The sequence below is a fragment of the Malaclemys terrapin genome, chromosome 6, assembly GCF_027887155.1.
Source record: "Malaclemys terrapin pileata isolate rMalTer1 chromosome 6, rMalTer1.hap1, whole genome shotgun sequence".
NCBI lineage: Eukaryota > Metazoa > Chordata > Testudines > Emydidae > Malaclemys > Malaclemys terrapin.
Genome location: NC_071510.1, coordinates 69,800,136 through 69,818,691, shown reverse-complemented (window position 1 = coordinate 69,818,691; position 18,556 = coordinate 69,800,136). Strand labels below are relative to the sequence as shown.

At 39.3% G+C, this 18,556-nt stretch overlaps 1 protein-coding gene across 6 annotated transcripts; it reads left to right on the top strand.

The window, feature by feature from the left end:
- Window positions 1–362: 362 nt before the first annotated feature.
- MACIR (macrophage immunometabolism regulator) lies at window positions 363–16,834 on the top strand. Of its 6 annotated transcripts, none has more exons than XM_054031910.1 (4): window positions 363–451; window positions 7,767–7,972; window positions 12,917–13,008; window positions 14,418–16,834. In XM_054031910.1, the coding sequence occupies exon 4, from the start codon at window positions 14,439–14,441 to the stop codon at window positions 15,060–15,062; it is 624 nt and encodes a 207-aa protein (XP_053887885.1). In that variant the 5' UTR covers window positions 363–451; window positions 7,767–7,972; window positions 12,917–13,008; window positions 14,418–14,438; the 3' UTR covers window positions 15,063–16,834. The 6 variants fall into 6 exon arrangements, with proteins under 6 accessions (XP_053887885.1, XP_053887882.1, XP_053887881.1 ...); XM_054031907.1 differs by having other exon boundaries at window positions 12,917–13,032; XM_054031906.1 differs by lacking the exon at window positions 12,917–13,008.
- The last annotated feature ends 1,722 nt before the right edge of the window (window positions 16,835–18,556 follow it).

Genomic DNA, 18,556 nt, shown 5'->3' with positions numbered 1-18,556 from the left:
GTATGCACACCCCTGAGGTAGGTTACATCGATTGAAGCGATAGTGTATCTCAGCCTCATGTGTGTCGGTGGGAGAAGCGCTCCCACTGATATAGCGCTGTGCACACCAGCGTTTAGGTCCGTGTAATTTACGTCGCTTGCAGGGTTGCTAATTCAAGCAGTGAAAGTGGGGAGGGGAGATTCAGGATAAGCCCGCTTCCCCAGGGTCGATCCCAGGCGTTCTGGCCAGCCCCTTACGCCGCCATTCCTGTGTGTAACGGGGGCGCGAGGAGGGGCCCCTTGCACGCAGCGCACGGAGCTGGCGCCCTGCCCCCCGAGTCCCCGCCCCGGGCCCGTGTGATCTGGGGGCGGAGCGGGGCGGGACTCCGCGGCGTCTCTGTGTCTCTTGCGCGCGCTGGCTGCCTCTTTCTCCAGCACCGCTGCCAACCGGGCCCCGGCGCCCTGGACCCCAGGTAGGAGCGAGGGGATGGGGCGCTGCGGCCGATCCCGCTCGCTGACAGCCTGGGCAAGGCCGGCCGAGCCCGCCGCAGCCGGGCCGGCTCCTTTCTCCCCAAGGGCCCTGCCGGTGCAGGGAGGGCGCCCCCTCCCATCGCCGCTCTCCAGTGCCAGCGGGGAGGGGTGAGCTGGCTCTGGAGCGGGAGAACCGGCTGCATAGGCGGCGTCGCTCTGGCTGGCTGCGCGCAGCCGCGGGGAGCTGGGTGCCGCCTGCGCGCTGGGCGTGAGCTGCGCGGCCCAGGGCGGTGGGTGACGCCGCTGCCCCTGGTGTGCGGGGCAGGGGGTTGCCCAGTGCCTGGGGCCTGTAGCGTGCGGAGGCAGGGCTGTCGCTTCAGTTTGGCACGAAATTGGCACTGAGTCAGGGGACACGTGTTCCAGCTGGTGGATGGTATACAATGCGTGTGCGTGGGGTGCTATACACTCCCGGCTCGCTGGAGCGCCTCGCTGTGGCATAGCTGCAGGGTGCGTGATGATAGGGTTCACCGAACAGCATTGGATGGAGGATATGTTGTGCAGTGCTCAGAGTCAGTGTGGTATGTAAGCAGTGCTGTAGTGTGTAGTGTTGAAATAGGGTGTGTGCATGCATAGCAATATACTGTACAGTGTTGTATTGTGTGTGTGTGTGGGGGGGGTGTATGCAGGGTCCTGTAGTTGTACCAGGTGTGTGCATTGTAAAACATCGGTGCCGTGTACTGTGTGGTGCGCAAGAGAAGATGTGCAGTGATATAAAGCAGAGATTGTAGAGTATCTGTGACCATATATACACACACACAAGACCTCAGGGTTAGGAGGATAGATTAATGCTTTTAATCTTGAGCAGAAAGAGCTAACTAATACTGTACCTTTATTCTTCTTAACCTAATTTAGCTTCAGTAAAAGAAGTCAATGGGACTGTTAAATTCTACCAGCTACTCTAGTTCTCTGAAGCTGTTCAGCCATTCCTCAGATATGCTTTCATTATCCTTGAGCCATGGAATTAGGCTGGGCAGTAGAGGATGTGAAGTGTTTGAAGGGACATTGTGCAGTGGCAGGGTTGGAGAAGGGAGCCTAGTTGGTGCTATCCCTGCATCCTGGGCAGCAGCGCTTTGTGTGGGTTGGGAGCCCTTGGTGCTTCTGCAAATACAGACTTGTCTCCACTTTCAGCTCAGAGCCATTTATATAGTGCATGCATGCTCCTTACCCCTCTTCTTTCACACAACACTGCTTCTCCCTGAATCCCCCCACCTGTCTTGTGGATAGCATGAGGGGCGAAGTGGGGCTGGAGATGAGCTCCTTTATGGCATGTTCTGTGTCAAAGTGGAGTTTCTGTCCAGGCCTGCTTTGCCTCTTTCCCTCCCCTCTCCCCCCAATTACCACCATTTCCCTCACATAGGGATCAGCTCCCCCCAGTTAATATATAAAAATTTTGAAAAAATGCATTGGGACAGGGGCTGGGAGTGGAAGGGCATGGCAGAGCAGTGGGGCTTTTAAGATTAGAAAGGGTTTAGGAGAGAAATAATCTATTTAACATAGATCTCTATGCTTACCCATCTTCAGAAACCTGGGAAATGTTCATATTAAAAACTTTAACTTAATGAAGGTTGCTGAAGTGCATTTCCTATCAATGCAATCACTAAAACCCTATGAAATCATCCATAAACTTAGCACCCGGCTTGGCTCATTGATCTCACCATCCATGTCAGACTCTGCAGCACCACAACAAATTCCTTTTAATTTTCCACATATAACCAACCACAGTGCTCATCATCCAGTTCTTCCAAGTTTCACTCAGATGTAGAACCTGAACTCCAACCTCAGACCATTCAGTCTAGAAGTAATAAAGTTCACCATTATCCATATTTCTATAGGTAACTTTGTCTTAAAATAGTTGTTTAGGATTTATATTCTGCATTTAACTTTCAGTTAACAAAAATTTTGAATGGAGATATATAGTGCATCTTGTATAGCGTCTATATGGCACACCTCTAGTGTGTTTATGCAACACCCACACCCACCACAGTATTTACGTAGTCAAATATATTAGCTGGCAAGCTGTTTCTGGTTTGACAGAGTGATGTGTCTCTCAGGCCTGCTCTGCTCCCTCTCCCTCAGTAATATTTATATTGTAGTAGTGCCCAGAGGCCCCAATCAGGGTATGGTGCACATTGTTACAAGTGCTCAACAAATATGTAGGAAAACCGTGTTTCTGCTGATAAGAGCTTATTGTATAGCTTTAGTTTCTGTTATTTATAGTCCATTTATAAACTCACACTCTACTTCTATGTAGATATATGTTTATATACCATTGCATCTGTTTAATATATAGAGACGTGTTTATTGCATGTGATGTGTACTAATATGTTTGAGATTACATGCATAACCTTACCTTAAGCAGACACTCACATAGTTGTGTATATATTTAAATAGCTGCATATGGTAGTGAATTGAAGGTAGAGAACTGCAGTTATACAGATATGAATAGGAAACATTTGGTTAGTAATTGCAGAGGGATGTGCAGTTGCAGAGGGGAAGCTGGTTGATGTGCTGTGACGATGACCTTCTACCTCTGGCAGTGGTTGAATGTCTTCTATTCTGCCATCGGTTGAACACAGTGGGACTCTCTATGAGAGTGAGAGACTGATGATTTACCCCAGAAGGGGAGTATAAGTTACTGACAGGAGAGCTGACACACAAGTTGTCTTCACCATGATGAAAAAGACACCCTTTTTTTTTTTTTTTCCCCATCTGGGATAGTGTATGTAAATCAGGGTCCCCTTCCTTAATGGGATTTCTTTCCTTTTCCAGTTTCATGTGCAGTGCTGCTCTCAGTGTATTTTAAAGCATATACTCTGCTCACTTAGCTGCTCAGCTGTTTTGCTGGATTATTGTTTGGTCTGTTGTGTTTTGCTAGACTAGAAGGGGTTATGAGGTTAATAAGTACAGAGGTGGTACTTTTCCATCATTTTGAGATGGAGAAAGGATATGAGGCAACAGCCTTTACAACAGTTATTTGATCACTGAAATTAAATTTTTGCATAGCACTACTGGCATTGTAGCATGGCTCTTATCTTTTCTCCTTTGAGCAGCCATATGCTGCTTACTTGGCCACCAGGCTTAAACAATCAGACACAGACACTTGCTTTTACGATAAAGATGGATGGACTGACTGGTTGCTAATACTCAGTTCAGTTGTCTGGTGACATTAACAGTAAATTTGAAGCAAGTCTGGTGTATAAACAAGTGCAATTTGGCTTTTAATAGTCTTTTATCTTGAACTCACATTACACGTGTATAAATGAGTAAAGAGCATTTATAGCTTTCAGCATTTGGAAGCATATGGGAATGTGTTTGAAAAGAAGCAAAATTAAAAGGATGATGTACCCACAGATTATGGGTCATCTGAGGCAGAAATCTATTTGAAATTGGAATAGGGTAATTAACCGGGACGCTCACTCCACTAACAAAGCATTGGGACCCTTGTGTTTCACCTTACATTCCCACCATAGGTTTTGAGGAATTATTTCATTGCCTAAATGTTGCCTTTTTATCTGGAATGCTTTCTGTCACAAGGTAAATTACCATTAATTTAACCCTAGCAATAATTTTGAATTACATGACACAGGGTCTTAGTTATAAATTTTCATTCTGAATTGCAATAAATCCTATTTTTTTCTTTTGAGTGGCCATCCCCTGACATAGTGGTTGAGCTCAGGATAGTATTGTTTCAGAATGACACATTCAAAAACCTAAAGACCCGTATTTCCAGGTATGCTAGCAGACATCGTAATAACAAACATGAATCCATTGTTCTGCTGTATAAGTGAAATTATGTAGGTCAAACTAACAAAGTAGTAGAAGAGACTACATTTAAGGAGAGTTGTATTATCTTAAGACCTCATGAAAAAATATTTGTAGGATTTAATGAATTTTGTGATATGTAAAAATACTTTTTCATTATTTTTCTGCTTCTAAGTTTTTTTTTTTTTTTTTTTTTTAACAGGGCAATTGAAGTCTTAATTGCAGGAAGTTTGGGTAAATCAGGTGTTCCAAAATTAAACATGTGAAAACAAACTTTATAAGTTAGTTTATTTCTTTTTGAACAATAAATATGTTCGAAAGCAGTCTCATTCAAGGTCTCATTCTTAAAGTGAAACTGACTGTAGTCAAAAGGAAACCTACTTTATTCATTTGCATTGTCACTTGCATGCAAGAAGTAAACAAAGTGCATAAATAATTACAAGAGAAGTGGGTCTTTTAAATTTTTTCCTTTTTAATAAATCTGAGTTATTAGCAATGTAGGGAAATAAATTTGTTTACAACATATGGGGGGGAGGGTTTATTTGTCACAATCAGGGTTCACAGTCATTCAGTAAGAACCACTTATAACTGTAACAAACAGGAATGTCCTGGTGATGGTTGGAAACATTGTTTTATTAGCAAACGCAGGGAGATTTTTTTTTTTTTTTTTGAACTGTTAACAGATGGTTAAATTCAGCGAGAAGGTTGTAATACTATTTAAAGGAACTTGTAGATCTTCAGGAAAAGTTAAATTTGTCAGACACATTATTTGTGAATATCATGTAGTAATGCATGAAAATATTACGAGAATATTGAATTTTCTTAAATTGTTTCCTAATGAGTCATTAAAAGCTACATGGCCTTCTATTTGGCCTTTCTCTTTTCATTGTTTTCAATGTCTGCTCATGCAAGTTTACTCATTTAGCCTACTCATACAAAATGCATTTGTCCAAAACTACTTTTGAAGTCCATGCCTTTTTGTCTATTTAAGGTATACACTCAATCATGCCAGTCTAGTCCACTGGCTGTCACATCTACAGAATGAGCTGGTTGTCACATGTGCCAATTCTAATTCCTCAGTAATTTATTTGTGATCCTCATCACATATATGGCATACTTCTCTGGGCCATCTTTGTCTTCTACTTAGAGCATCTTGTTAAATTTTGTCCTTGAAGAATGGGCAGGCTATTAACTAGCAGTAAGTGGTTTTGTTTTGTTTTGTCTTTTTGTAGGAGCCTGTTATTACAGGTTGCTTTGAATGTCTTGGGTGTCCTCTCTGCCAAGTATTCTGTCTTTCCTAGTGTTTGTCTGAATCACATTGTAACTGATGCTCCAATCATTCAGTGCAACTTTTCCCTTCATTTCTTTAAAGGGCTTTGCTACTTCACCTGTGACTGCAACTTCTCTTGCCTTTTGAGAGCTGCCATTTTTCCTTGTCATGTTGATTATAGTACTTCACAGCTTTAGATAAAATTGTTGCACTTGAATAATAAGTTCAGTTTGACTTCAGTTACATCTTTTGATTCTCGCCCAACCATCTGGGACTTTACTCTCAGGTGGCTTCTGTTTTTCTTCTTCAGATTTTTTCCATCCTTGGTAGTCGCCAGGGTCTGTTTACTTCTGGTTCCTTATGCCTCTTTTTGCAGAGCTATCTATGTTATATTTTATTTCTTTCCAATCTGAATATTTTTTCTCTCATAAGATAACATTTCAGTTTTTCTTCTAAGCTGTTTGCTTTGTCTGTATATTTCTGTATATTTCGAACAATTTGTGCAATTTATGGGTATTTTTATCTCTGAAGTTTTCTCTCTAGTTTGATAGTCCTGTGATATATCCCCACCCCCCAGAATACAGGGTCTGCCTGCTTAGGAAAGAGATGTCTGACAATTGTGGATCCCATCTGCTGTTGGATACCTCATTTCAGTTCTTTGGAGTCTGTTTTCTCACAGATGAGAATCTTATACCAGTAGCCTTTCTGAGGCTGAAAGAGTTATGGGCATTTCCCTTTCGATAAGATAATATAAACTTTGGGTATTTCCCCCCACCTTTACCACCTGGGACATTTTCATTTCTGGGTAGGTCATTTTTCTTGAAAAGGATCTTGAAATGTTAAGCTTACTGTGAACTGCACCACAAGATGTTTTTCCAGAACCTGTGTACTGATAGAAGAATTCCTAATGGCAGTACTATTTTACTAACATTATGGATAATGTTATAAAATGAATGAATAAAGTACTGGCATCTTAATGTCCTCTTTTTTTTGTCATCCTGTGCTGTTTTTAATTTTGACTCAGCACCTCTGAATACTGTTTTCAACTTCTGAGTCAAAAGTACAAACAAATAGCTTATTGCAACTGAGTTACATACTATGAAATTTTTTACTCTGCACTTCACCACCATCTGTCCTAATGTAATCATTATATTGTTGAGTTTTAAATAGGACCCTAAAACAAAATATAATTTGAAACAGTTATAGTGCCTCTTATTCTGAAGGTGAGTAAATATTTGAAGCTTAATTTGGCTGGGCACTCTACCCAAGCTGGTTACAGATTTGCATGAATAGAGTATTCAGCACTGTAATTTGTGGCATTAAGTTGAGATGATGAAGACTAATAATTATTAAGTGCATTCAGAAATACAGTTCCTCAATTAGTTGTATTTGTGTGGTTTCAATTGTACCTGTTTTTGAGAAATGTTTATATTTGGTCTGTAGGATGTGGAACCAAGCAGGAAAATTAATATGCCTGCTTCTTCTCAAGGTCTTCTGGAAGGTGTACAGTGGCATCTCTTGTGGGTTTATTTTGGGTGAACTTTATTTCTTTCAGCTATGTGGTTCAGCTTTGCCTTGTGTGTACTATAGGATACTTATTGAGCTCTATAATGGTAATAATCCTTTCAGACAAAAATAAACAATTGTTATACAAGTATATAATTCCATCAGGGGATTTAGTGACGAACTGGAATTTCCACATCATACATATTGTGTGTGCAATCTATATATATAGTCACTATCATACATATACAAAATATTACACATATATAAATTTGCCTTAAAGATTATAAAGTGCACAATCTGCATTTTATTTTTCTCATTTAGCAAATATGTAAGACCGTTATTTCCTTGACACAAGATTATAGTATTTTGCAGAGAGTGTCAACATACAGAATCTGTTTGGGCTACTTTGACCTTCAGTTGTCACAGCCATGTGTGTTAAACATACCAAAGTGACTTTGCAACATTCTTTCATGAAGTTCAAGAGAAATAAAGTTCATGTGATGTATATTATTTTTATGTAAAGCACTTAAAGTATTAAAATAAATGAGCAAAGAATGAAATCTCCCCTTCTATGACCATACTTTTACAGTATATTACACATATAAATTCCTTTTTTTCAGGATGTTTTTAAAAATACGAATATTAAAGTGAAGTGGTAGGTTCAAGGACTGTAAAATTGTTACTGATGTTTTTCTCTTTAATTTCTTTATCTGATGCAGTTGACCCCTTGGCCTGAATCTCTTTTTGGACAAATTGGCTGCAGGGACTTTGGCCAAATTGAAGAGATTTCTGAACACAGTGGCTTAGCTTTTTGTACTGATTTGGCATATACTGACTACAGTACCTTCTGTGCATCACCCTGCTTCATCTGTGTCTTTGGTTCCATTTAAAGAACTGTATGAGTTGGATGTCTTCATGGTCCTACGTGAGTGCTAATATACAGCTGCCAAATTAGTCTCCAGAAAGGAAAACGTGTAAAGGCTATTTGCTTTTATTATTGTTTTTGGAAAGCCGATAAATGTGCTGAGTCTGAGTGTGTGATTATAAGGACTTGTGTGAGGGTTGGAGCACAGAAATGTAACATTTGTTACAAAAGAACCAAAATCAAACCCCAAACAAAAACCGAACAGAGAAAGTTAGTTTGACAAGGTTTGCTGAGCTGATTGTTCCTCTCAATTCTCCAAAATGAACCATTATCCTCAGTGGAGGTGGCACTTCTCAACCAGTCAACAATATGAGAGCATTTTACAGTCAGGGAGACCAGGGCAATCGTCTATATACTTTTAGTTTTGATCCTGGATCATCCATAGAACTACCCCCCCCCCCCCCCACACACACACAGGGGAGGGGCACAAAGACAAACTATACACATAACAAAGTGAATGATTTTTAATAATCTATTAAAATCACGATAGTTAGTAATTAAAGCAAGTGACCTAGGGGACAGACCTGGGCTCTATTCCTGACTGGATTGTTGATTTGCAGGTTAACTTAATCTATGTGCTTCATTTTCTCTGTAAATTATTGCTATTTTACCACCTTTGTAAAGTGTTTTGACATCATCAGATGAAAGGTGCTATAGGTGCAAAGCCTATCCCAAGCATTAGCCTTTACTTTAAAACAAACAGCAGTAACTTCACCAACATCAGGTTTCAGAGTAGCAGCCATGTTAGTGTGTATCCGCAAAAAGAACAGGAGTACTTGTTGCACCTTAGAGACTAATAAATTTATTTGAGCATAAGCTTTCATGGGCATCCAAAGTAGTGAGCTGTAGCCCACGAAAGCTTATGCTCAAATAAATTTGTTAGTCTCTAAGGTGCCACAAGTACTCCCGTTCTTTTCACCAACATCAGTTGTCTTACTGAATATCATATTACAGATTGCACAAACAAACCACCTGTATGACTGCAACTAATTTGCTGTAATTCCAAACACTCCAATCTAAGGCCTGGTCTAGTCACATTTTTATATCAGTTTTATCTGATTAGAATATATAATTCAATGAGCACAAATGTAGATAGTCTGTTTACAGAAATAAACTGTATCATGGTAAGCACCTTTATACTGTATAACTGCCTCCCCATGAGGGGTTGTGCTGATTTCTAAACAGATATTAAAATGGTATAAATGCTATGTGTAGACAAGCCTTAAGAACCAGGTCTTTCCCATATTCCTGTGAGAAAAGAAGACTTTGCAGCATGCCTGTAAGATTACTAAATCCAGGACTTAGTATAAGACAAGTGATTATTTAGTGGTAATTACTATCATGGGAAGATAACTGTCTTGCAAGTGAAAAACAAATACCTGTGAACTGTTCCTGAAGCATCCTGATACTTTAGTGGCTTTGTAAAGAAGTAGAAGACACATAAATAACATTATCTGTTTGGTTCATTGACAGAAACTGTAGACTGTTTTTGTCAGCATTAGAGGAATGCACAATGCATTCAAAAAACCTTTGCATAAAGTAGAAGTTTGGGTCCACATCAAGTTTAAACTGATGGGGGGGGGGAGGATTCCATCTGAATTATTGTTGTTGGTTTTTTATATTTGTGAAGTGTAGTTTCAGTTAAGTGGTGGTTAAATTATTTCTAGTTTATCAAGATGTTGTAAAATCAAATTATTTTTATTAAATAAATGGCAGATGGAGAGAATTTAAGTATTGGTTAGCATAATCCATTTACCTTTTAGGTATGTATTCCATAATCCTTTACCATGTCTGAAGAAATAGCTTAGATCAGCAGTCCAATCTCATTCGATTTTGCAGCAAAGTCTTAATTCTGAACGCTGAGTTGGAATTGCTTCCATAACAGTGTATTGTGATGTGTCAGACTTCACTCAGGGCCTGGGCTCTGAAGAGAAGTCTTCTTCAGTATCAAAATGCAAACTGAGAAACCCTGACCAGGCACATTTCTTCAACTTTTTTCTTTGCTTCAGTGTAAAAGTTCAACTTTAAAGAATGGCGAGGAGGACTAGGCAAACTGATTTATGATTCCACTCTGCAAGTTGTTGATAACTTCCTGCAAAGTGCTATGTATGCTCAGCCATCTGTGAATTTATTGGGAATTGAGGGTGATCAGGACCTACTTCCACTGTCACCACCTTCACACTAGTCAATACTGGTAAAGATTAGAATTATCTAACTAGTAAACTCTTAATGAACCTAGATTCTGGGTACTTGTGATTCCCTGTCGCCACAGAATCTGAGCACCTCAGAAACATTAATAATTTGCTCCTCATACCATTCCTTCTGAGATAAGAAAGTATATTCTTACTTTTTTTAACAGGTGGGGAAAATAAGCCACAATGAAACTAAATGACTTCCCAAAGTATCACGTGAACTCTATGGCAGAGCTGAACACACATCTGAGTTTCAGTGCTGGTCCTTAACAACAGGATCCTTTCTTTCAGTAATTAGCATTTCCCTCCCCGTGAAGTTTCTAATATTCATCTAGTCCTAGTTGTTCCCCTTAAACATACCTACTCTGTTTTTTCAGATACTACCCATCCCTTTCAAATGTTTCCCAGTTCCTCTGCAATCTATTTTTTAGAGCTTTTCACTACAACATCATAGAGACACAGTACAAATTGTGTTGCATTTTGAAACTTCAGTGCTAGACTTGGAACATTGATGGTTTTGGGGATGTTCTTGTCTGCACGCTGTATGATGCCTCTTTTGGCCCTCAGGAGACTTTATTGTTCCTATAAAGACCATCCTGGTCTTTTTTTTCCCCCCAATTAAACTCTCTATGGGATGCTGCTTTTCTTCTTCCTGTTTTATAGCAGGAGACACCATATTTTGAACTGAAGTGAATTAAACTTAATAGTGAAAGAGTACTTGATGTAATAAAGCCTTTTGTTTTTTGTTCTGTTTGATTTCCAGCCTTCAGGGTTTAAGCGTAAAGTACAATGCCTTTCTTTTAGTTTTATTTTAGATAAATAATTTACATTTTTTTTAGGGAAGGTGTAAAAACACCAATACAAAAAGTAGTTTTTGGTGGTTTTAATCATTTATATGGATATGAAATAATGCAGGAAAGTTAGGAACTCCTTTAGTATTTTATAACCTTTTTTTTGATACTTGTGCAGTATCTTTTAAGAAAACTGCTGAATCTTTCTAAAAGGTATTATCAAAAATATTTCTAATTATAGCTTTGCTTTATGGTAGGGGAGGATAAAACATCAAAGTTAAAGATCTGACACTGCTAGATGTTGAAGTTCTCTGGCTGGAGGCCCAGGATAGCTCAAAAGTTTTGGTGCAAGCTTTCCCATACTGCCCCTCCAATAACCTTGGTCTTGATGTTATAGAAATTACAATTTAACATGAAGAACTGCAAGGCATGAATACCTCTGACTGTAATAGCTCAGCATTCTTTACTGTCTGTATTGTCTTGGTGCCTAGATAGGGAGGCAAAGATGAATGTGACAGGAAATGCCAGTTACTTCCATTATTAATTGGATTGACTCCATAATTAAATTACATACTTAAGCTTAAACTGGGGCCATCAATTTCTATTTTTATTTTGTGTAGGTGGCGTTTCAGATTGAAATTTCAATGTTTGTTTTTACGCCCTTTGAATCTTCTGTGTCGGGTTTGTTAGATTTTTGCATAATATCCTTTTAATAGGAAATGTTTCAAGTTGGGTTTTTGGCAGAAATTTATCATGATTTTCATGTTATGTCATCATCGTATCTTTAAAACAAGAGTTTAAGTCTACACAAAATTGGTAGAGATTAATCTTGAGTAGGTCCAGTACTATAGGTAGTTGATTAAAAGAAGTATTTAGCGTTAAAGGAATTTTTTTTATTCACTTTTTCTTCATAACTGAAAGTTTATTTGTCAAGGGCTGGTGAGTAAAATCTCCTCCAGAGAAACTCATAAAGAAATTGCTTCAAAATGGCTGCCATGTCCCATTGTTGTTAACATAGGACCGAGGCCACAGGCTGGCTTCAGGCTAAAATGGCCTCTAATTCTTTACAGTTTGGGCAGGAGGAAGCTTTGGCTTCCCCTAGCAAAGATGGCCAATTCCTTCTGTTGATCCCAATGGCAACTAGCCAGGCTGCCTTTAGGGAAGGAGGAGACAGAGGGAGGTATTGTGAGGAACAGTTGATGTCGAGGAGGTAAAATCCAAGAGCAGGAAGGGAAACTGGAGGAGTGTTTGTGTCCAGGGGAATGTGGTGGGCAATGGGAATGGTGGAATGTGTGGAGGAGAATCTGAGGGGCAGGAGACGGATGTGGGCACATAAGGAAGAATGAGGGATAGGAGATGAGGGGGAAGGGAGGACAAATATGGGAGAGGGGCACGAATGGAACAGAAGACTGAGATGGTCACTGTTGTGATCGGGAAGGGAATGTGGAAGGCTATAATGGCAGCTTTACCACTTAGAAGAGGGTAAGTGGCTTTCTCCCTCCAAGCAAACATGAGGCAGTCTTAAATTTGCATTTAAGGTTGAATTTTGAATCTGAGATATTGTGCACAAATTGTGGATGAGGAAACTCCCCGTTACATTTTCCTCTGCCTTCTGATGTTTGAACAACATAATTTTTCTCTTAATCGTGTGATTTTTTTTAAGTCTCATGATGTTTAGGAATCTGATTCCAGATGTATGCATGGTTGCTTGTTAATACTGCATCTGTCACCCTCCTTCATTCCTCCCACTGCAATTTCTGATTCTCTCTTCACCCCCAATCTCTTCAGCCTCAGAATCGAGACCAGTAGCAAACTTCCCATAGAGTGTGATAAAATAGTTCCCCAGGTGGCAAACTGGGGGAAGTTTGTCAGATCCAGGGGTTGTTCAGTAATGGAGCTCAGAATTATATGCTTTTCTGGGGAGCTTGCCTGCCTGTTTCCCTTTCTCTTTCATGTCCTAGGACCTGGAAAGCTACAGAGGAAGGCTCCTTTTTGGTGGACCATTGGAAGTTTATTGGCCTGAGATAGCCATCTGTTATCATTCCAAGTTTGGGTGAGCCTGGAAATGAAGAAAGAAGTATGGGTTTGCATGTTGATGTTACATTCAATGCTTAACCATTTAAAAAGAAATTAAATAAAACACTTTTTGAAACTGTTAGAATTGCTAACACAACCATAAAAGCAAGGATGTGAAAATTTAGTTGCTCACCAGTGTATAACCTCTACCCCTCCACCCACAGGCATACACCTTTCCACTGCTGCTACTGTACACCACAGCCGTAACTGTTCGCTCTAAGGATTCCAGCTTTCCAGCACCCACTTTACCATCCTGTTGCCTCCAAATACACCATACTCCTACACCAAATACCCACAAGTAATACTGTTGAGAGTGGGTTAAGTGGTGAAGAGGATGTGGAGTAAGGAAAAATTGAAGGGCAAACTCATGTTTAAAAGGGGTATTTTTTAAAAATGGTGAACAAAACTAAAACGTTGGTACTACCCTGGTCTTACTGGAGGAGTTTCTTGTAAGTGTATGCTTCCTGTTGCTGGAATGGAGTGTGAAACTTAAAGTTAAGTTTGTGATATTCTGGGAAGTGCAGTTCAATAGCATTTTCTTGCTGTTATATATGTTTGTGATGTGGTATATTAAAATATGCTGGTGGTTTACTTGGATAATTGCATCACATGTGAGTGAGTTGGGAGTTCGTTCTTTTGCATGGAGAAAGTTGTTAAATCTTTTGAGTGGGGGCTTGGGGCAACCTATGAAAAGGGCTAATCTAACCAGCCCGGAGGCCTCTCTGACTAGGGCCTAAAACACAACTGATTCATTTCTTCAGATGTAGAGAGAGGAGACCATGACTTCACAGGTATATTCAGACTTGGCTAATAGGTCTAGTCTTTGGGCAAGTAGCTATTGGGTAAATTTTTCAAGCATTTACTAGGATTACACGCCAGTATTTTCCTGTTGTGGTTGGATGTATCTGGAAATTACCTTACATGCAATAATGGGTTGTTGTGAAGCTGGCCTTAGAAGAAAGGGAGTGTAACACACTTAGAACAAACAGATTAAAAGATTTCAGGTGTAGGAAGTGGAAAGAGTATTTATATTGTGCTTTGTCCAGTTAAAAATAGCACCATACGAAATGAACTGCCTGTACTTGATTAGATTGAATGCTTTGTTCACAGACAAGCAACACAAGTTTTTGTATTGAAACTGAGCATTTTGTGGCATTCTTAGTTAAAACTGGCCAAGTAATTCTGAGAGATACAAATGAAGAGCAGTTGATTCCTTGTTGTAAGACACTTTGTAGAATGAGATATAAGACTGGAGAGAGAGGTACTGCCTGCATTTTCTGACCCAAGTAAATTTAGGAGCCATACGCTTTCTGAGATAATCCTGCTCATCTGAAGGCTTCATAAGTGTTTTTTGTATTTCTAATTCAGCTCTGTTTTTATTTTTAGGAGAGTAGAGTTGTATTTAAAATGGAAGTTGACATAAATGGAGAGACCAGAACTACCATAGCTACGCTTCCCTTACCTATTGCAGAGGTGAGTTCCACAGGCAAAGTGGAAGCAGAGAAACCTCGATGCTCCAGCACCCCATGCTCTCCTATGCGACGGACTGTTTCAGGTTATCAGATCCTTCACATGGATTCTAACTACTTGGTTGGCTTCACAACTGGTGAGGAGCTCTTGAAATTAGCCCAGAAGTGTACAGGAAGTGAGGAAAATAAAGTGGAAGCTGTGCCCACCGTGCGCTCGAAACAACTTGATTCAGGACTTACACGTTCCTCACGGTTGTACAAAGCTAGAAGTAGATACTACCAGCCATATGAGATCCCAGCTGTAAATGGAAGGAGGAGAAGACGGATGCCCAGCTCAGGGGATAAATGCACTAAGGCTTTACCATATGAACCCTATAAGGCACTTCATGGTCCTCTGCCTCTTTGTCTCCTCAAAGGTAAGAGGGCTCACTCTAAATCCCTGGACTACCTCAATTTAGACAAAATGAACATCAAAGAACCTGCTGACACAGAAGTGTTACAATACCAGCTCCAGCACCTTACCCTAAGAGGGGACCGTATGTTTGCTAGAAACAACACATGAACTACCATGTGGAAATAAAGCCAACTCCTGGTAATTTCTTCATTGCTGCAAATATCCACTGTTGGACTATGTACATGACTGTCCACATTGTAGGTGGTTGTATCAGCTAAGTGTTATCAGAACTTTATTTGAATACAATTTTGAACACTCAAAATGTCTCAAATATTTGGAGGAAAAAATCTTTTCAGAGAGAGTAACTTCTGAAGAAAATCTGACTGCAATTGGTGGACATTTCTTTGGGACGCTTTTTAACAAAGAAAAGGCTTTTGTACAGGTATCTAGTATTTACAGTGATTTGACACTCAGAAATTGGTGATGGTGTCTACTTAGTTGTTGCTAATTTGGCTTGCTATTGGAAGTTGCTGTTGAATAAGCATCAAGTTTTCCTTTTGTTATTTTCTGTACTTTACAATAAAATGTATGTATGGTAATGGTTTGTTGTATTACAGAAAAGAATGTGAACCTGGCTGAATTGGACCACTTGTTATTTAAAACAATCGAGTTTAAACATTTTGAAACTGGGTCTGCGCTAGAAAAAAGTTTCACTGATGCAAATGAACAAAGGTTTATTTTTACTTAAAATTATTGAACAGTTATTTTTAGTTGCACATGGGAATAGTTGCTTTTCTTCTTTCTTTCTCTGTTTTAAAAACTTTGGTTAAATAAGTATTTGGAATATTTTTTAAAAAAAGAACCATTCTGGAAGTAAATATTTTCATTACATTTTAAGAGGATTTAATGTAATAATTTTGGGGGGTTTTACATTGTCTTGATATATAAAAAAGGACCCACTTTCGATTCCAGTATATAGATTAGAATGTCTACATCAGAAAGTAGTATTGAATGAAATTTTTGATTTGTAAATCATAATTCATATTACATATGTACTTATGGAAGGTGTTAAAAACACAACTTTAGCACTGCACTGGAAATTCCAGTTATTTGCAGCACCGAACACTTTTAAAAATTAAAAATCCAGATGCCTGAATTAGGTTGAAGGCGTAGGTACAGTGCTTTTATAGCAGCCTTGAAGTGCTGAATCTGGATTTAACAATTTATATCAAATGCACTGGCTTAATTTGTTGCTTAAGAAATCATGTCCAACCATGATAGGAAATGCAATTTTAACTATTGCAAACTTAAATATATTTGGAAAATATATATAGCTTGCCTTTGGAAAAGTACTATTTTTCATTCTGTCTTTTTTTAAAGGTGCAAGTTATTACTGACGCAGTGTGCAACCATGCTTGTTTTTGCTCAGCAAGTTATTTAGAAGTTAAAGATTTAAATAAGCACCATGTATATGAAGTAGAAATTATTTTTAATTGGTCAGTCATTCCTGGCACAATTCTGATTTTCTTCAGAAAGAATGGAAAGCACTAGTGCAGAGTGTGTGTTGTGGAAAAACAAGAATTCTTGTCATTCTTTCACTTACTCCACAGTTGTATTTGGCTACAGTAAAGAGCCTGTGGATAGTTTGCATTCTACTGGTTTGGTTGATTATTTTTATTTATTTATTTATTTATTTTAAAGGTATGTTACGAATCTTTACAGCTGATGTATACTTTAAAGTAAACTGCACCTCTGTAAACTTATTGTATTGAAGAATGATCTCTAAACTATTCCTATATAGTCTCTAGTTTCACGAACAGAATACTGTCAGATGCCAAAGAGAGATGGGTTTTATGTTTAATGATTAAACATCACTATTTATTGATTTTTACCCTATGAAACTGTATTTCTGGCTATGAAATAAAAGAGTGATGTAAATATATTGTTGTGTAGTGCTTTGATGTGCAGAAAATGGGAGGACACTGACGGATAAGTGTTTCAAAACCGTAAGTCCTGTATTCGCTTGGGACTGCATGAAGCATTTAGACTCCCTGAGGGCTGATTTTCAGAAAGTCATATGTGCAATTGTAAGTACACTTTTGTCCATGCTGTTGCTGCAGTTGTATGCTACACATGTAGGCTGGCAGGGATGTGTGTGGCCAAATGCCAATGTGAAATATTAAGTCAGTGCATGCATCTAACTGTCCCTTTGCTCATACAAACAACAGATGTATGCTCATTCATGATAATGGTGTATGCCAATTAGGCATGCAATTGCACATGCCTTTGTACATACATAATTGAATGTCTGATGCTTTGAGAATCCTTTCAACCAATGAAACTCTCAGTCAAGGTTTCAGGGCATATAAAGTGGCTCTTACATTTACAAGAAAGCAAAATCTCAGCCCAGTGAAATCTATTGCTGTCTTCTTGCTTTCCTGGTGCAGTATCTGGCACTAAGGTCCTTAAACTCTAAAAATGCATTGAAATGGAATCTGAACAATTCTGAATCAACCTGTGAAGATCTCACTTTCATATCTTGAATATAGAGCTTCAGTCTATAATAACCTATCATTACAAAAAGAATCTTTGAGTGGGCAAAATCTCTTCTGTAGCAGTACAAACAAGAGCAGAGCCAAAAGGGTGGTAATATGAGACTTATTTCTGCCTTGTGCAGGGCCAGCAAAACAAAAGTAACTTCATGATAAACTATGAATGCATGGCTAACTTACTGGTGTACTGAGACCAGCCTTAAATTCTTGGGAGTATTATAGGGCTTTGTGAAGCTTAGAGAAACAATGGTTTCACTAAAGCAGAGTTGACTTAGCATATTCAGGGAAGTAAATTGGTGTTTAAATACATACATACAAATTCTGATACATAGTGTGCAGACTAATAGCTGCTATAGGAAATAATTAAAAACAGCTCAGAATTCAGCTTTTCCCTTCCTAAATTCCAATTTCATTCAAGATATCAACCAACCAGGCAAAAGAGATACATACATATTTAAAAAATAGTTTACTCAAAAGCCTAATCAAACCAAAACACTTGCAGCTGGCTGTAGCAGACAAAGGTTGAGGTCCTGGCCTCACTGAAATCAGTGGAGGTTTGTCAGTGACCTCGATGGATTCAGGAGTTCACCCCAATTTCTGAGGCTCAACTGAGACTCTCCTGCTACTGACCTCAGAAATCAGATTTCAAAAACAGACCCACTTAAGCAGACCTCAAGTGTAGCAGCAGCACATAGGGTGACCAGATAGCAAGTGTGAAAAATCGGGACTGGGGTGGGAGGGTAATAGGAGCCTATATATGAAAAAGCCCCAAATATCGGGACTGTCCCTATAAAATCGGGACATCTGGTCACCCTAGCAGCACATAAGGAAGGAGGCAACCTTTTAAAGAACTGTTGGAGACCATTCAGAGCTTTAAAGACTATCTTAAGCATCTTGAATTTCACCCAGAAGTGACTAGGTGTAGTGAGTATGATATACAAAACACACATGTTGGGGCACTTTGAGAGGAAGTCTCAGCTTTCAGCACTAGCTGAAGCTTCCACAAGCTCTTCAAGAACTCTGGCCTCGACACCCCCTCTACATTACTTCACTGGCTTCCCCTTTTCTACCACATGAAGCATAAACTACTTGTCATTTTTTAGGCCCTTT

Bases quoted from the DNA above. Each gene is read 5' to 3' on its own strand.
- MACIR (XM_054031906.1), top strand. From the start codon at position 7,946: ATGAGTTGGATGTCTTCATGGTCCTAC. The intron at 7,973-14,417 runs GTGAGTGCTAAT...TTTTATTTTTAG, and splicing joins GGATGTCTTCATGGTCCTAC to GAGAGTAGAGTTGTATTTAA.